Source organism: Dromiciops gliroides, chromosome 5, assembly GCF_019393635.1.
Source record: "Dromiciops gliroides isolate mDroGli1 chromosome 5, mDroGli1.pri, whole genome shotgun sequence".
Classification (NCBI taxonomy): Eukaryota; Metazoa; Chordata; class Mammalia; order Microbiotheria; family Microbiotheriidae; genus Dromiciops; species Dromiciops gliroides.
In genome coordinates, this window is record NC_057865.1 from 294,751,950 (window position 1) to 294,770,202 (window position 18,253).

At 45.1% G+C, this 18,253-nt stretch overlaps 1 protein-coding gene and 1 non-coding gene across 9 annotated transcripts in view; both read left to right on the top strand.

Annotated features, from left to right (window-relative positions):
- SCUBE1 (signal peptide, CUB domain and EGF like domain containing 1) overlaps positions 1 to 18,253 on the top strand; it is a 234,040-nt gene that overhangs the window by 152,610 nt on the left and 63,177 nt on the right. For 3 of the 8 annotated variants that reach the window (XM_043969294.1, XM_043969295.1, XM_043969296.1), the window contains exons 6-7: positions 2,867 to 2,983; positions 5,994 to 6,083. The exons of 2 other annotated variants lie outside the window; for them this stretch is intronic. In XM_043969294.1, the coding sequence (XP_043825229.1) occupies positions 2,867 to 2,983; positions 5,994 to 6,083 (207 nt within the window). The remainder of the gene's footprint in view (positions 1 to 2,866; positions 2,984 to 5,993; positions 6,084 to 18,253) is intronic. 3 more of the 8 variants (XM_043969297.1, XM_043969298.1, XM_043969299.1) reach the window with 1 other exon arrangement.
- Positions 11,675 to 11,784, top strand: LOC122730170. The gene has a single exon (XR_006353384.1). It is a non-coding gene; the product is annotated as a U6 spliceosomal RNA (small nuclear RNA).

Genomic DNA, 18,253 nt, shown 5'->3' on the forward strand with positions numbered 1-18,253 from the left:
TCTTCTAGCCCTCACACTTACTTCAGCTAATCTGTCAGGATCTGAAAAGTACTGACTACAAGGGTTTCTGACAACCTGAAAAAAGAGGGCAGGGCGAAAGAGGAAAGGGCTGCAAAGGTGCTACCAGGGATGAAACTGGCATTGGCCTTGGAACAGAGGCACTTCATTGCCCACTCCTTGGGTTTTCTCTGTACCAAAAAGACCCCTCCATGCCCAGCATGGCCAAGTGTCTGCATGACTCTCCCCAGGGATATACACAATAAAGGGGAACACAAAAGCAGACACATCAGGAACCACTCAAGTAACCAAACTACTCAGAATCTCACTGCTATGACACCAAGAGGTTTTAGCCCGGGAGTTCAGGCTCTGCCTGCATTTATATGTTACCTTTGGGCTGCATAAGAAATCGAGAAAGGTTGATGCCTCATCTACTTCTTTGTCCCCAAATATCAAGTGCCCTGGCTTTCTAACTGCTCACCCTTTAGGGGCACTTTTGAGTTGCTGGGGAGGACACAATGTAAAGTACTCTCTGAACTTCAGTAAAACCACATGTAGCATTTGTGGTACAAACCACAGCTCCCTGCATAGCAAAGCAGTGTGGGATAAAAGTCCCTCGAGCCTGGAGGAGGAGCTGTGCTCCCTGTGATGGGCATGGGCAGTGTGTCCAAACACCCAATTAATGTAGTTGAATTCAACAAGCATGTATGAAGTGCCTACTACATGGCAGGCATCGTGCTAAGTATAGAAAACCAAAAAGGAAACACTTTCTACCCTCAGAGAGCTTGCATTCTATCGAGGGCAATAACATGTACACAGGGAAGTCAATACAAAATAAACACTAGACATACTCCTGGAAGGAAGTACATAGTAGGAAAGTAATATAAAGCTTAGATTTGGGGGGAGGTGCCATTTGAAGGTGAAATGTTGATGCAAAGTGTCCTTAGTTAAGTTCATTCTTTCTGCAAGTCTGCGTCCCCTCCCTATATGTGTATACATATGAGAAAGATAAGAGACAGTGGCAACCCCACCAACAGCATCTCAGAGCCTTGCCATCATTTCTGTTCAGAACCCTAACTTAGGTCAAAAGTCCTTGGATTTTTCTTGGGCCTAGAAAACACCTGGTGGCAAGCCACCAAGGATGTCCCTGTCCCTGGGCCTGCTTCCCATACCTGAGGATTTCCAAAGCCCTCAGTTGCCAGGCCACTTCTTAGTTAAGAACACAGCTGTGTGAGGACAAGAGAAAACTGATCCCCAGACCAATCAGTTCCACCCATCAGCTGCTAAAAGTGGACAGACAGGCAATGAAGGGAAATAAGGAAGGCCCTTGCTATTCACACAATGACTCTCCAAGCATTGGGATGGTTTCCTCTGTAACTTTCAAAGAGTTTGGCCTTGGAAATTGGTCCTCTAGGAATGAAGAATCATACCCCTGTGATTTTGGCCATCCCAGAAGGAAGACAAAGCCAGAAACTGGTCTGTTCCATGTGGTAACTGGAGACCATGACAAATCACATTTGTGGCACAACTGGTGCACTGTGGGCACCTTGGGGAAGCATGGAAGAGTAAAGTGGAAGTAATTCCTCTTTTCTGAGCCATTCTTTTGATTCATTTAAAACTTGCCCTTGAGCATTATGGTGGATTTAAACAGTCATGAGTTGTTTTTTCTCCCTGACTGAAATGGACACTTTCATTCATTTTTTTTTCAATCAGTGGAAATAATGCCTGAATATATTCTGATCTAAAATTCCCTAAATTAATCTTTTCTGATAGACCACCTAGGAACCTTTTGAGTAGTTAAAAAAGTTAATGAATTTATCAGAGAAAACTTAGTCAATTCAAAAACCACCCAAATGGAATGATGGTCATTCAGATAGGGACTTGGGTTACCTTTTCGCCAGAAAGTGTTTACCAAGTTAATCAAAACTATAGGTTAAATGTGTGCAGAAAGTGAATGAGGTAAGAAGGATTTAAGTTATTTAAGAAGACAAATTATTTTGAAACATCCTAAAGCCACTCTAGAAGCATCAGCCTCAAACAAACTAACAATATGCTAATTATGAATAATTGCCAACAGTCTATTAAAGTTGATCCCTTAAGGAAGGATGGTAGGAAATACTCTTATCCTAATTCTGTTTACTGTAGACACTTACTTTTGTCCCTGACTTTTCAGCAGCTCACACCACTTGTGCCCACCACCCATGGCTAGTCCAAATTAATAGACTTTTACTATCAATTCCTTGGAATATTTCAATCCATGCATAACAATATCATAGGGCATGTATCCTAAGCATGACACATTAGAGGAACATTCCAGAGCTCTGGGTTTAAGTGCCTTCAGCTGCACTAGATTGCAGAACTAACATTTGGGTTGTTATAACTGAGACTTGTTCTTTTGCAAACATAGAAAGAGGTCATCAGGAAAGAAAGGAATGCTCAGCACAAATTGGAAACCTCACTCTTAACTGGCAAGGCATTCATTCCTTCCCTTCCAACATGTTCTAGAAAGGGCGAGAGCTGTTTTTCCTTAATTAGGAAGGAGTATTTTCAAAGGTTTTAGGAAGTGTGGGGCAAGGGAAAGCTATTTAGTCATGTCCCATCCCAATTTTCATAAGGAAAGAATCTCATAGATTTTCTTTAAAAAATATACAGCTAACAATAGACCGGGAAAATGAAAAAAAGATGGTGATATTAATCTAACCAAGAATGAATCTTCATAATGTTAATTATCTTTTGCTTTGACAAACCATAAAATAATAATAATGATGATGATGATAACAACAACACAAGACAAAGAAACAAAAACACAAACTAATGGTTTTTGTTATCATTCTGTTTATATACACACGTACATTTTGGGTATAACTAGTAACCTGTAACTATGGAAACGGAGGCTGCCAGCACACCTGTGATGACACTGATACGGGGCCTGTATGTGGCTGTCATCAGAAGTATGCCCTCCACTCCGATGGCCGGACATGCATTGGTAAGTAGAACACCACTTGAAGCCAATGTTATTACACTGCTGCTAATAGGAAAGAACAACTCTCTTCCACCCTAGTGAGCTCAGAATCACTGGGCATAAAGGAGGATTCAGTCAAGCTAAGTGTGCCAGTTGCACTTAGTTGATACCAAATTTTCAAAGGGAAATAGGTAGATAAGTGCTTGGTTATGGTGTTTGGTGGCGCACACCTGCATTGCCAGTGGTGGGAACCATTCTGTACTGCCTTTGCTAATGTCATTTAAGGGCTTGAAGCAAAGAATTCATCAGGCATTTTACTTCCTTAAGTGTGTGGCTGGATCCATTTTTAGGATCTGCTCATTTGTTGCAGGTTACATCTTCCTATAATACTTTAAATAGCCAAGAGCCCTATAATGAATGTCCTAGACATTGATCATAGTTCAAAATGGCACCCAAGTCATAGTGAAAGTGGTGTTGCAGGAAGTATCTAAAGATGTCACTTGTAACTGGCTTCGTGTTCTTCATTCATCTTGGGAAATTTGGAAAGAGATCCTTTTGGCAACTAATCCATTTGTGAAGACAAAATGGAACTAGGTCTATTTTTAAATTGGCCCTCCAAATGCCTGTGGCGTCACCCTAATTCCTAGGTATCAGTCAAAAGGTAAACTTTATCAAAGAAATGGGAGAAGGCCTGCTGATGGTATCAGACAGGTGTTTGTTGGGGCAAGGAAAGAAGAGGGGACATTGACATTGTTTCTTATTTCCCAGCCAATACAAAGAATGTGATGCTACCCTTTCTCTCCCCTCCCTCCCCCCTCCCCCCATGAATTTTCAACGGTGTGGATTTGCTTCTACAAAAGAGGTTTCATTTGCATAATGCTGAATTTCTTGCACAAAATTGCTTTTTGCTTTTTATTTTTACAGTCTGTAATCTCTTTCCTCCTGATGCACATTCCTGAGCCAGAGCCTGAATATTCTTACTGGTTTCATAACATGACAAAACCTCTTTTATTTGAAAAAATGGAATATTTTTAATATGAAAGGATTTTCAAAGTTCAATTATAGTTCCAAAATTTCCTCTCTCTCTCTCTCTCTCTCTCTCTCTCTCTCTCTCTCTCTCTCTCTCCCTCCTTAACACTAGAGAACCAAAGCTCAGTTCAGTTTGATGGGGGAAAGAGGTGCCAGTTCTTATTTGGGACTCTGTGCTGTTTATTGGGGGTGCTTTTTGGTAACTGAAAAAGGGATGCAACAGGGGATTCCCAAAGCATGCCTGACAGGAAGGTCTGGGGGTAGCCCAAAGGTCTCTATGTTCCCTCTTGGGGGAGGCATGGTAAATCTATGCCAGCCTTCCTGTCGGCACACACATGCCATGGAGAGGGAAGAGGTTGATGCCATGTTACAACCTTTAGTCCTGTGATGGAAAGCCCACAGTGCTGCTCATGCTGCTCCCTGACCCCCTCCCCCACCCACCGCTATCCCCACTCCCACCCCTAAGAGCCATCCTCACCCTGCCCTTCTGTGTAGTACCTTCTTAGAGAATACTTTTACTTCATTATCCCTGCTTTCTGGTGATGGTTCCTGATTGCCTGTCTTGTCTGAGAACTGACGTACATTAATTATTTTCAAGAGCCAAAAACAAAACAAAACAAAACGAAACAAAGAAATGTAAAGCCTCTATTGCAGCCTGATCCCATCTAGAACCTGTTTCCGACCCTCTCATTACAACTGACCCATGGCAATGTAGCTTTGCCAGCGATCTCCATCCGCGCCCCCCCCCCCCCAGCCCCAGCCTCCTTTCTCCATCTCCACGCCCTCACTGTTTGCTGTCTTCAGTGCTGCGGATTCTGGGCATCGCTGCAGAAACGCAAACATCTGCAATGTCAGAGGAATACTCTGGCCCTTTGTCTAACACATTTGGTCTTTGTTCAGCTGACTTATCCTGCCTCCCTTTTCTTTCTCCTTTTTTTTCCTTTTATTCTTCTTTTTTTAAATGTTTGCAGCATGTGAAAGTCCCCGCTTAGATTTGTTTTTTAAAGTAACTTTCCCTGCTCCCCTTTCCCCTCTTCTCTACCTCTCCTTCAAATCATTTTATTTACTCAGCTGCTGCTTCCCTCCGGGTTTGCCTGAATGAGAAGCCTTTCCATTTCTTTTGCTTACTGCCCATCCTTTTTTTCCTTCTTTCCTACCCTGGGAATGACTGTTTCCATGTATTTCTAACCTAGCAAAGGCAGCTCAACTAACCTTTCCCATGATCCTCTGGGAAGCTTCTCCATCCTGCCCCAAAGCCCTGCCTACCAGGAATGACCTTCTCTCTCATCTCTTCACTTCCTGCTGCATGCTCCTAAAATCACTAAACCACTAAGTCTCCCCTTGTCTCCCCTTGAATGTGTAGTTCGTAGTGTCCTATAGACAACCAGGCAACCAGCACTGCCCAAATTGGTATTGGTTTTGGTTGTGTGTGCTTGTATGAGTGTGTGCCCACATGTGAGAGAGACAGAGCGGGAGAGAGAGAGAGTTGTTTTTGTTTGCATGTATATTTTGTCTGTTTGTTTCATTGGCATGCATGTTTGATGCAATTTTATGTCAATGTGTGCCAGACCCATGCCTTCCCATCACCGGATCCTCTGCTCTGTCTCTCCTTGTCCTATGCCAATGACTTTCAGACCTTAGCCCTCACCAGGGTGAATCCGTATTCTCTGTCACCATCGGTTTCCTATGGAGGCCTGCTTTTGAATTCCTGTTGCATTAATATTCCTCTGGAGCACTTGGGCCCTATCCCACCTGGGGTTCTTTTATGTGTGCCTGTCTTTGTTTGTGCTCTCGTTTCTCATCCTTTCTTTCTCCCCCTTCATGTCCACTTCCCTTCAGCCTTTAAAACAATCTCAAAGGAGATTTGCACCCTTGCAGGGTTGAGCACTCTCATGACTGACTTCTTGGTTTTGGTTGGTCAAGGCCAAGAAACTGTCTTAGGCAGTGGAAAACTGGGCTTCTCATTAACCAACTGCTCCGTATTTGTCCCTTACTTGTGTTTTAGAGAAGGATGAGGCTGCAATTGAGAGTACTGAGTTCAATACCACGTCAGTAGCTGATGTGGACAAGCGGGTGAAACGGCGCCTCCTCATGGGTAACACTTTTCTTCCACTTCCTTTGTTGTGCTGCCACTTTTCTCCATATGTGTGTGTGTGTGCGTGCGTGCGTGCGTGTGTGTGTGTGTGTGTGTATGTGTGTGTGTGTGTGTGTGTGTGAGAGAGAGAGAGAAGAGGAGAGGGAAGCAGAAGGGAGAGGGAGGGGATTGGGAGGGAGGGAGAGAGAGGAAAAGAGGAAGAGGGAAAGAAAGAGGAAGATAAAGTAGAGGGAGGAAAAAGAGGGAGGGAGGGAAGGAGAGAGGGAGGGGAGGAAGAGAGAGAAATGAAAGAGGAGAGAGTGTGTACGTGGAGTTTTGCTCATGGGCTGAGCTCATCTTTTTTCTTTTTTTTTTTCTTTTTAAAATTTTCCTTGTAAAATTTTCACCTACCTCAAATATATTCATGTGCTCCCCTTCCCCTCCCCACCCCCGCCACCCATAAGCCAAAGCTAATGAATGCCCAGTGATCTCTGCCTATAATGAAATGTTCGCAGTTAATGCTTTACTAATGTCACTGATCTGAGCAAAGTCCCCCTGAGGCCCAGCAGCAAAAGCCCTAACACTGTGGATCAGAGAGCTGAACAGCATGTTTCTGACCCTTGTTTCCCCAAGTTGATTGAAAAGCACTACCTCACAGGTCCATGCTCCAGGAAAATCACTTTTTCATTGTCTAAATGCCCATGGCACTTAAAATTATCACATCATTCATCCCATCTGTTCATTGATTCATCCAACTCTCCACCCAACAAACATTCGCTGTGTGGCTACTGCTACCCTAAGCATTGCCAGCAGCATGATGTTGTTAAGACCCTCTACCTGCTTAAGGAATACACACTCTAACTAGGGAATGACATAGAAACAAATAACTTTAAGACAAGTCAAAACATCACAAATGCACTATAGAAACACGGTATCATGTAATAAGTATTTGCTGAAGTAAAATGCAAATTGAGATGCAGAAGAAATCCATTTGACCAAAGAGAACAGGGAAAGCTTCCTTATTAAGAGGCCTCAATCTAAAAGTAGGCATCTTAGAGGTTACAGAGTACTCCAGGGAAAAGAGACTTGTCCAGGATCCCATAAGTAGAATCAGGCAGATCTGAGGTTCCCAACCGGGTCGTCTGAACTGAAAACAAAGGTTGTGTCCCTTATACCACATTTTCAACCGGGTTGGCCCCGATCATCTCAAAGGTCCCTTCTGTCTCTAAAGTTCTATGACTGACTGATTAAGAGACTTGATGAATCTAAGACCAAATAGTGATGTCTTGAGCCACCAAAGAAAAGACTTCTTGAGTTGAAATATGAAGTGCATTTCAGTCCATCTAAAAATGACCCTAATGGTCAAAACAGAACTTCGGAACCCAGCCCACTTCAAGTGGGAAAAAAAAACCCAGATCTCAGAACTGCAGAATCAGAGGGAGGTGAGGAAGATATCTAGTCTCATCTTGACCTGAACGGGAATCCTCTGTGTGTCATCCCTGACAACTCATTGGTCACCTTCTTTTTCTTGGAGACCTACAATATTGGGGCAGCCCTTCATCTTTCTGCCTCCCTGCCTTCTCTGAAGTACTGGTCTTCAAGCTCCCAGAATGCTGAGAGCTGAAGGTCTTCCTTATACCACAAGCGCTTAAGGCTTGTGGAATTGGAGACAGGTGCCTGCAAACCAAATGGGACAGCTCTGGCCACATGGGCTGCAGGAGGAAAGGCCTCTCTCTTCATGAGCTATGTTTGTTTCATACATGGTAGAATGGAATTCGGGAGTGAGAGCACTCTCTGCAGTCACATTCACCTAGAACCAGAGACAGAGGCATGGGGCTCAGATTGAATACAAGCAAAGAGGAGCTTGTTTGAGGTATGGATTGAACTCAATGGCCAATGAGGTCTTAAATTTCACAGCTCAGATTCAGTAGGCATTTATCAAGTGTCTCTTCTCGCCAGGCACTATGCTGGATGCTGAGAGTACCAAGACACAAATCAGTCTCAGCCTCTAAGGAGAGTTCATTGTATAATGATGCTCTGAGATCACTGTTGTGGGAGTTAAAAGGAGTTTCATGAAAGAGAGGACCCTTGAGAAAAGTACCTTAGAAAGGGTAAGATGTCACAAGGAAGAGATGACGGATCAGAAAACATATCCTAGGCAAGGGAGCTCAGCAGGAGCAAAGGTGGTGAGGCAGGAATGAGCACAGAGTATGCATAAGGACAGTCTAAATTGAAAATGAATTGGATTTGCAGTGGGGAAGTGGCTGAGTTTGAAGGAAGGCTTTACTCTATGCATGAGCTTGGGCAAGTCACCAATCTTCTCTGGGCCACAGTTTTCTCATCTGTAAAATGTGGAGGACTTTGGAATAGATCATTTCCAAGCTCCCTTCCAGCATTAAAACCTCAAGATAGTGTAATTTTATGAATAGTTGAAGATGTTGCTAGATAAATAAGATGAGGTCTGTCTTGGGGGTCTCAAAAGCCAGGGGAAAGAGTGTAAACCTGAGTGGTCATCAGATGGAGAAGCATCATGGTTCCTAAAAGGGGAGGGACACAATAAGAGCAATGTCTTAGGAAGAGATATCTGGGAGCATGTGCAGAACGGCTTTGAAGTAGACTAGACCCAACCTGCTCCAGAGAGTGGCATGACAGAGAAGTGGCTGAAGCAGGAGGCCTGTGTGGCCTCAGACAAAACACTTACTTTGTCTGGGCCTGAGTCTCCTCAGCTTTAAAAGGATGAGGTGGAATCGGAAGCCCCTTTCCAGCCTGACATTCTGTTCTTCAGTATTCTGATCCCAGGACTTAAGTTGGGCCTTGAAGAATGGGTAAGGTTTCAGCAGGCAGAGATGAAAGCAACAAGCATCAAAAGCACAAGGAATAGCATGGACCAAGGTAGATGCGGGGAGAATGCATGTCCAGAGAACAACAAGTCACCAAGGGTGCTTGGGATGATGGACATGTGAAGAGGAAGAGTGTGAGAGAAGGCTAGAAAGAGGCCGGTGGCAGAGGTTGGCGGACATAGGACAGATGGAGTTCAGGCTTTCATTGACAGGCAACATGAAGCACTGAAGGTTTTTGTGCAGGGGGTGCCATGGGCTGGAAAGGAAGGAGCATAACCTGGGAGAGATGGGAGGGACCGAAGAGACCGGCTGCCCTTATTACAGCATGGGGACTGTGGCCCAGAGTGACAATTATCAATCAAAGTGAGGAACGCATCACAGAGTTAGGATTAAACCCAAGTGTCCTGACTCATAATCTTCTTTTTGATATTAGAATTCACTAAAGCCCCAGGCCTTGTCTTTGTCTTACTAGAAGTGTTCATCTTCATGCAACCTTCCTGGCTTTGGGGCCAGATTCTAGATGGAGTCTGTAGGGCCTAACACTAATGATGGCTGCCAACTCTGAAGCACTTTAAGGTCTATAAAACACATTCCATCCATGAGTTCATTTAGTCCTCATAACAACCCTGTCAAACAGATGCCACATGTATTATCATCCCTGGTTTACAGAGGAGAAAAATGACACGTAGGAAGGGAAAGTCGCTTGCCCAAGGTGGCACAGCCTGGAAGTGTTGAAGCCAGGATTAGAACCCAAATGCCTCCAGTCTCCACAATTCCCCTCCCTCCCTCCTCCCTATCTCTGGTTGTTTGCGTAGGGACAGTGTGGCTCTCCAGTGATACTCTACTGACTTTTTGGACTTAACAGAATTCTGGCTATTTCTTCCCATATGTATGATCAAAATTCCAAAATGGCTTCAAACAGAAATTCACTGATACCTCACTTCAGTGGCTTAATGAACACTCAGAGTCCTCCTTTTGTCACGAGCTTCACTGGACTTAGCCAGGCTGGTCCTCAGGCAGCAGGTACACGATCCATTCTCAGCTTTGTGGGATCTGATGGTGTAGCTTTGGAGGGAGCAGAGCCACTCCTGCAGCAGCAATGGAGGATGTTGGCAGGACTCTTTACCTTACTAGTGCCACATAACAACTTCGGGCTCACCTTACACCCCGTCATCTCCTCTCTGTGTGAGCCTAATCATTGTCGTCCAAAGAGCCGAGGAAGTGAGACGGGCACTCCCTCTATGGCCGCGGTCATAGGGACAGCCCTACACGAGGGGGTGCAGCTCAATGACACTGTCTTACTTAGAGAGCCGGTGGGCAGGCAGATCAGGGAAAGTTGCCAGAAAACCTGGGCTTCTCTATTGACTAGGGATCTTCAGTTCAATTCGCAAACATGAGTTAAGCACCTACTGTGTGCCAGGCACTCTACAAAGAGCTGGAAATATGAAGACAACATTTCCAGAACTGTCCCTGGACTCAAGGAGCTTATATTGGGGGGGGCGGGTAGGGAAGAGGTCTTGTGTGGCACCCAGCCTCGGAGCTTTGGCAGGAAGCCAAGGTGAGAACAAAATGTATTCCAGGCACAAAGGCCCCCTTGTGCCAAAGTCTAGAGGTGGGGACATACATTAGACATAGGCAGCAGGCTACTTGGCCGGAACCAAGAGTGCAGGAAGGGGAGTGATGTGGTCTAGGTTGGAAAGGGAGGAGGGAGCCAAGCTGGGAAGGGATTTCAATGGCAGATTCAGGCTTTTGTGTCTTCTCCTTGAGGTGAGTCATTTATCTAGTGGTGGTGATGATGACCTGCTCACATTTAGATCACTTTTATCCCGGGGACAGGGCACTCGCTTTGCTTCTATCTGTATCCCTAGCACTTGGCACAGTGTTGGGCACCTAGGACGTACTAAATCGATGATTACTGCCTACCTTTGTGGGGTGAGGCTCACATGAGACTGTATACAAACCTTCAAGAAACAGAGGAATCCCAGCTACTGGTATTCGCTTGTTTAATCTCAGTTTCCTCATCTTTAAATTGGGGGCAACAGCACTGTCACCCCCTCTCTCACCAGGTGCCCATAAGGGTCTGATCAGCTATAATAGATGAAAGTGCTTCTTTCCTGCAGAGTGTCCTTGAAAAGAAATGTGGTTGTTCTTGTTCTTGCCATGGGCAGCATGGGCTGGTGGGATAGATGCTGATCACCATTCTGGAGAGAATTAACTGGCTTCAAATCTTGGCTCTGATGCTCAAGAAGCATACATCTCCCTTCTAAGTGAACAGCACACTCACTGGTACAAGTCACTAATCCATCAATAAGTATTTATTAAATACCTACTTTATACATGGAACAGACATTAGACACCTGTCTAATCTAATATCCTTGGAATTGGAGGGGGGGAGAACCACATTAACCCAGTTCTGACAGTCAAAGAACACAGCCCTGAAGGGTACCTGAGAGTTCCATAGTCCAAGTGCCTGTACAAATGGATGAGTTCCATCTAGGCCATCCAGCTTCTACTCAACACGCGTGCACACACACACACACACACACACACACACACACACACACAGAGTGTTGTAGAACTCACTATTTGCCAAAGCAAATCTGTTGGACAGTTCTGATTTCTATGAGGTTTTTCCCTAAAATGAGCCAAAAATCTAGCTCCCTGGAGCCTTCTAGTCAAAACTTTAACAGACATTTATTAATAAGCCCTCTCAGAGTACAGCCCCTGAATTAGACACTGTAATAGACACAAAGTTTAGAAAATACATAGTCTGTGCTCACTTCAGTAGCACATACACTAAAATTGGAATGATACAGAGAAGATTAGCATGGCCTCTGCACAAGGATGACATGCAAATTCGTGAAGAAAAAAGACATAATCTTCAGTATCTTTTTGAGAGGGTGGGTTGTGACACTAACACAGATAACACAGATAACTATAAAACTAGCCATGACACAACATATATCAGAGAGGGCCAAGATGCTGAGTGAAATCCCCAGGTTGGGGGTAGAGATGTCTGGAAGGTAGAAGTGGAGATCAGAGATTCGGAAAAGCCTTAAGGTGGCATCTGAGTTTTAAAGGGCAGGTGAAGTGGGTGTGGAGGGGTGAAGAGTGAGGAGAGAGAGGGGAAGACATCCTGGGCCACAGAGCATTCTGCACCTGGAGGCAAAAATGGACAGACAAGTGAAGTCCTTTAGTCGAGTGGAATCCTAGAGATTGCGGAGGGGAGTCAGGTGAAATGAGCAGCAGTTGTCCTTGGTCCTTCCTTTCCTGTCTCCTCTGAGGCTTTCTCCATCAGTCACTCCCCCTCTCTGTCATCTCTTATTGCCAGCTTGAAAGATTGTCCCTTCAGGTTTTTCCCTTGACCCAGCAACCACGGAAAACAATAATCTTATTTTTCTATTCAAATCAATTCAACCAGACACTGTCCTAGGTGCTGGGGTTCAAAGACTAATCAATGACAGAGTACCTACCCTCAGCGAATGTATATTCCATGGGAGACACTTGAGAAGAGAGAAAGCAGAAACAACTGGGAGGATAAAAAAGGTGTCTGGAGGCAGCACATGAGCTCAATGAGCCTTGAAGGAAGTGAGGCAGTCAAAAAGGCAGACCTGGGGAGAAAGCACATTCCAAATATGGGATACAGCTCAGGGAAGGCTCAGTTCAAGCAAAAGTAAGTAGGGCAGGTCTGGCTGCAGCATAACTTAATGAAATTATTGAGATCATGAAATATTTTTGGAAAGTTGGGCCACAGCAAGATTGTAAGGGGCTGAAAATTCCAATAGGCAAGAGAGAGCTACTGAAGATTCTGGAGCGAGAGAGTGATAGGCTCAGAGTTATGCTCTAGGAAGATTATGTTGGGAGCTGTGGAGAGGACATCATTGTAAAGGGGAGAGGTGGGGATTAGGAAAGCAGTGAAAAGGAGATTGCAAGAGTCCAGGATAGAGAAGATGAGGTCCTGGAGGTCCCTGGGGGACCATGAATGGAAAGAATGAGACGGATGTCTCAATTCATTGCCAAACTCCTAGAAGGAGTTTATACTTGCTAGTCACCAGGCACCTACTCACTTGACCGACTACAGAAATTGTGGTTCCTCCCACCACTCCCTGCCAACTGCTCTCTATGCAGCTCCATCGAGGTCTTAATTGTCAGATTGTCATTTTTTCTCAACTCATTGTGCTGAACCTCTCTTCCTCCACCTTGACACTCTCCTTCAGCTCACATGGTCCTACTCTCCTTAGTTCTGATCATTCCTCAGTCTCCTTTGCTGATTCATCTTGCTCTTCTGGACCCCCAGGATAAGTGCCCTCCAGGCCTCTGCCCTTGGGTCTCTTCTCTCCTCTCTCTACCCTCTCCCTTGGAAATCTCATCCCTCCATGTGTTTAATGACATTGATGACTTCCAGGTGGACAGCTCCAGCTCTCATCTGTTCCCTGATTGTTAACTCCCCCTTTCCAAATCCCACCAGAATTTCAAAATCAACATGTACAAGATTGAACTCATCACCCTCTTAAAAAAATTTGTACCTCTTAAAACTTCTTTGTTACTGTTGTTGACCTACCCCTTATCCTCCCAGTCATTTAGGCTTGGAGTCATCTTTGGCTTCTTCTTCCTGTTCCCCCAGAGCCAACCATTTGTCAGTCCTGTTCATTTTTCCTCCCCAACATCCATCCCACTCATTCTACCTTCATTTTAGCCTTAATCACTGCTTGCCTAGACTACTTCAATAGCCTCACAACTGCTTTCCTTTCCTTTGGCTTCCCTTTTCCAACCCTTCATTAACCAAGAGGCCAAAATCATCTTGCTAAGGCCCATGTCTGACCATGTTACCCTACTATTCAAAAACCTTTGATGGCTCCTTCGTACCTTTAGGATAAGACACAAACTTCAATAGTTTCCAGATTGATTTCACTCGGTTCTTCACCCAGTCTATGTTCCAGACAGATTTGGCTACACTGTTCTTGGACAGCAGACTCCCCTCAACCATGTGCTCACATAGGGCAACCTGGAAGGAAGGAAGGAAGGAAGGAAGGAAGGAAGGAAGGAAGGAAGGAAGGAAGGAAGGAAGGAAGGAAGGGACTTAGAATTCACCAAGTACTGGGGGCAGCTAGATGGTGCAGTGGTTAAAGCATTGGCCCTGGATTCAGGAGTACCTGAGTTCAAATCCGTCCTCAGACACTTAACACTTACTAGCTGTGTGACCCTGGGCAAGTTGCTTAACCCCCATTGCCCCGCAAAAAAAAAGAAAAATAAATAAATAAATAAAAATAAAAGAATTCACCAAGTACTATGCCAAGTACTTGGGATACAAATAAGAAAGCAAAGCTAGTCCCTAACTTCAGGGACCTTCTATTCCAAGGGGGAGAGAGGACATACAAAAAAAATTGTGGCCAGGGAGGGGTGTTCAGGTTTCAAAAGTTTCACAGACAGTAAGTGAAGTCATAGGAGAATAGATCGATGTAGAATATAAATGTCCAAGTTGAAATGGACTTTGCAGACTCTCTCTCCAACCTTCTTCATTTAATAGTTGAGAGGACTGAGGCCAAGGGATGCAGTGACTTGCCCATAGTCACACAGCCTATTCATCTTTGCCATGTATTTGTTGTGTGAGTTTAAAGGAGCCAATTAATTTCTCTGGGCCTCATAATAACTCACAGTTATATAGAGCTTTAATGCTTTGCAAAGCACTTTACATATGTTAGTTCATTTCATCCTCACAACAACCCTTTAAGGCAGGTGTTATTATTACCCCCTCCCATTTTACAGATGAGGAAACTGAGGCAGACTTGCCCAGGGTCAACCAGCTAGTAAATGTCTTAGGCTGTACTTGATGTAAGGTCTTCTTGACTCCAGGTCCAGTACTCTGGGACCTCTTAGCTGCCTCTGTTTCCTTTAACTGTAAAATAAAGATCATAATATTTGTGCCACCTCACTCAAAGCATTGCTGTATGTGCAGTAAAGCACTTTGGAAATGCATAGGATGGGACTCTACCAGATTGCAGAGCAGGGGAACCCCTAAAGGGGTAACCCCTGACAAGTTCTTTAGTTTCCTTGACTGCTGCCTTCCTTGTTGGTAAACTGCTAGGGGTTGGGTTCAGTCATCTGCAGGCCATTTCTGGCCTAGACCCTGGGCTCCTATTCTTTTTTCTTTCTTTTTTTTAGCGGGGCAATGAAGGTTAAGTGACTTGCCCAGAGTCACACAGCTAGTAAGTGTCAAGTGTCTGAGGCCGGATTTGAACTCAGGTACTCCTAAATCCAGGACTGGTGCTTTATCCACTGTGCCACCTAGCTGCCCCCACCCCGGGCTCCTATCCTAACCTGTATTAACATCCTGGCCCTCACCCTCCCTAGTTTGCTTGCCTGGGTAGAGGAGAACCACATCCCCTCTAACAGCCCCTATTTCTTCATCTCTAAGAGGGAGAAAATAACTTGTGTACCCCCTACTTCATGGGGCTATTAGGAAGAAAGTTCTTGCTAGGGAGTAGATGGTGTTATAATCAGTAGAGTGATGCATAAAATTCCAGCTCAAACTCAGAGACAAATTTCAAAGATTGGTTGCATGTATCACAATTGAATTTGAACCCATTTGCCAGGTGGCAGAAATAAAAAATGAAATCATAATTAAGCCTAACCCAAAGGAGGGACATTGAACTGGAAAAACGCGTGTCCAAGAATCTCTGGCCACACACCTGCCTGCCCTAGGTAACACTGTCAGAGTCAAGTCCACTGGGGCAGGAGAATGGGGAAAGAGGGAGACAGAGAAGGAGGCAGGGAGGCAGGGGGCTAAATGCAGCTGCTTTCAGCTCTCAGATTCTCTACAGGGATGTTTGCCCAGAAAGGACTTCCAAAATAGTCAAAAAGAGCCTACGTGATGTTCAGTGATTCACAGAGCCCTGGGAGTCACCTATTTGGGGGTGATCCTGGGAGTGACCCTACCAACGTGAGCTTGCTCTCATTAAAGTTGGTCATCAAGCCATCTGTGCTAAAAGAAGGACCTCTGTGGCCTGGCACAGGGTTGACCACAGATGGGAAACCAATTGTCAAATGTCAAATATTCCCAGATAGAGAGTTAATGGGCTAAAGTCATCCAATCCCACACCACCATCACTACCATGCTAGCCAGACCTGAACTAGGGCTTAAGTTATAGGACACCTGACTAGAAAGCAGTTCCTGGGGAAGCCCATGATAAAATGTCTTGTAGCCATCAACAAGGCTCATCTGATTTTGGTTATGGCCACAAAAGCACAGCATCGAGAGGACTGTGATCAGTTCTGGGCACCACAATTTCTGAGAAATATGATAAGCTAGAAGGTGACTGGAACAGAGATAAGGCTTGAAACCACTGCATACAATATGAGGACTAGTTGAAAGAACTGAAAATATTTAGCTCAGAAAAGGGAACCCTTTGGGGAAACAGACACTATCTTCAAGTATCTGGAAGACAGTCATGAGGAAGAGGAAAGCTTGTTCTGCTGGGGCCCAGAAAGCAAAACTAGGAGCAATAAGGGGAAATTGAAGAGAGGCAGACTTTTGCCTGGATGTAAAGAAAGGCTCTCTAATGATGAGAACTCTGCCCAAATGCTAAGCTTTACCTGTAGGGATACCAAGGTCCCCATAACCAGAGGTCTTTAATAGGATACTGGCTAGGGATTGGGTGCTGCTTATAGCAGATCTGGCAGAGATGATTCATGATGAGGGCAGGGTTCATAGGGTGTAGATGTGGGTGATATCATCTCATCTAGTGCCACCACCACCCCAATTTTCCAAAAGAGAAAAGTGAGCCCTTGAAGAGTCAATTCAACCAGGCTATTGAGCTCCTTCTGGGCTCCTGGAACTAGGATCCAGGACATAAAGACAAAAAATAATCTAAGGAGCCTGCACTCAGGCATCAAGGCAGGTAAGGTGGAAAGGTGGGAGTCAACATGTATATTGAAAAGCCAATACCAAACATATCTTTGGCATCTAAGGAGAGCATGAACTGGAGAGGGAAGAGACTCCAGACAGGGAGACCAATTACACAACTTCAATAGTCCAGGCTAGAGGTGATGTGGGCCTCTACTAGGATGAAGACCATGGAAGCAGAAAGAAGGGGGTGAACGTAACAGATGTAGAAGTTGTAGAAGTAGAAGCTCCAAAGTAAAAAACTGATGAGGGAGAAGGAGGAGTCAAGGAGGACTGCAACATGGCAAACTTGGCTGCTGAGAAGGAAGCTAGGGCAGCAAGAGGACAAAGAAGTTAGAAAGAGGAGAGGGTATTCAGGGAAAGCTGATGAATCCTGGTCCTGCTAAGTTTGAGCTCCTACAGAAAATCCTAATAGAGAGATCAACGACATACAAGTGCAATTCAGGTCAGTGACTGGGGATGGATATTGGGGATCTGGAAACGGTCTATGGTTAGAGTGAACTCGTGAGAGTCGATAAGCTGGTGGAGAGTAGAGAAAGAAGAGCAAAGAGGATCTGGAGAGAGCTCTGGGGGCTGTCCACACAGGAGGGGAGAGGGAATAAGAGGAGGCCTGCCTCCTCGGAGAGAGCGGGTGTGAAAAAAGGAGCAAACAACGGTGGCAAACCACGTCTCTGATTCAAGGCTGAAATAGGGGGACAAGCTATCCGGATTATAGAAGTTCAAGAATGTGGGCCAGAGGTTGCTACCATCTAGACTCCTTGAGAGCACAGTGCCAGGCACACAGGAGGGACTTCATAGGTGTTTATTAAACTGACTTGTTAAGGGAAACCTTCCTGTCTGAGGTGAACCTTTGAACTGGGCCTTGAAGGTCAAGGGAATTTTCTTTCCCTCCTCCTCCTTCTTGCTCCTCATTCCGTCTCTCACTCCTATCTTCGTCCTATCTTTGGTCATCACACACAGTCATGCTTAACTGTGCTACAAAGTGGACTCTGGGGAGGTGACAGCATGTTGCCTGGCTCTATTTCATCTCTCAGAATGCTTGGCATGTTTTGGGACATGGGATGTCCTGAGGAGGTAGGTGGGAGGCCACTAACATACAAGCCATACCCCACAAACACATAGCAGCCAGAGCACTTGGCACTATTCCTTACTACTATAGTCTTTCAAGACCCAAAGAAGTGGGACTCATACCAAGAAACACCCCCATCTGAGGCCAGCCTCCGAAATGCTGGATAGAACACTCCAAATGTGGTGCCAAGGAAGTGTGGTAGTAGTCAGGGAAGGCCAAAAACAGCATCTGTCTGCCAGATTGGAACACCAGGATCCAAATCCCAGCTTTGCCACTGATTACCTGTGTGAACTGGGGCAAACATCCAGCGTCCCTGGGCCTCAGTTCTCTCATCTGTAAAATGAGAGGTTGGACTAGACGGCCCCTAAGATCCCTTCCC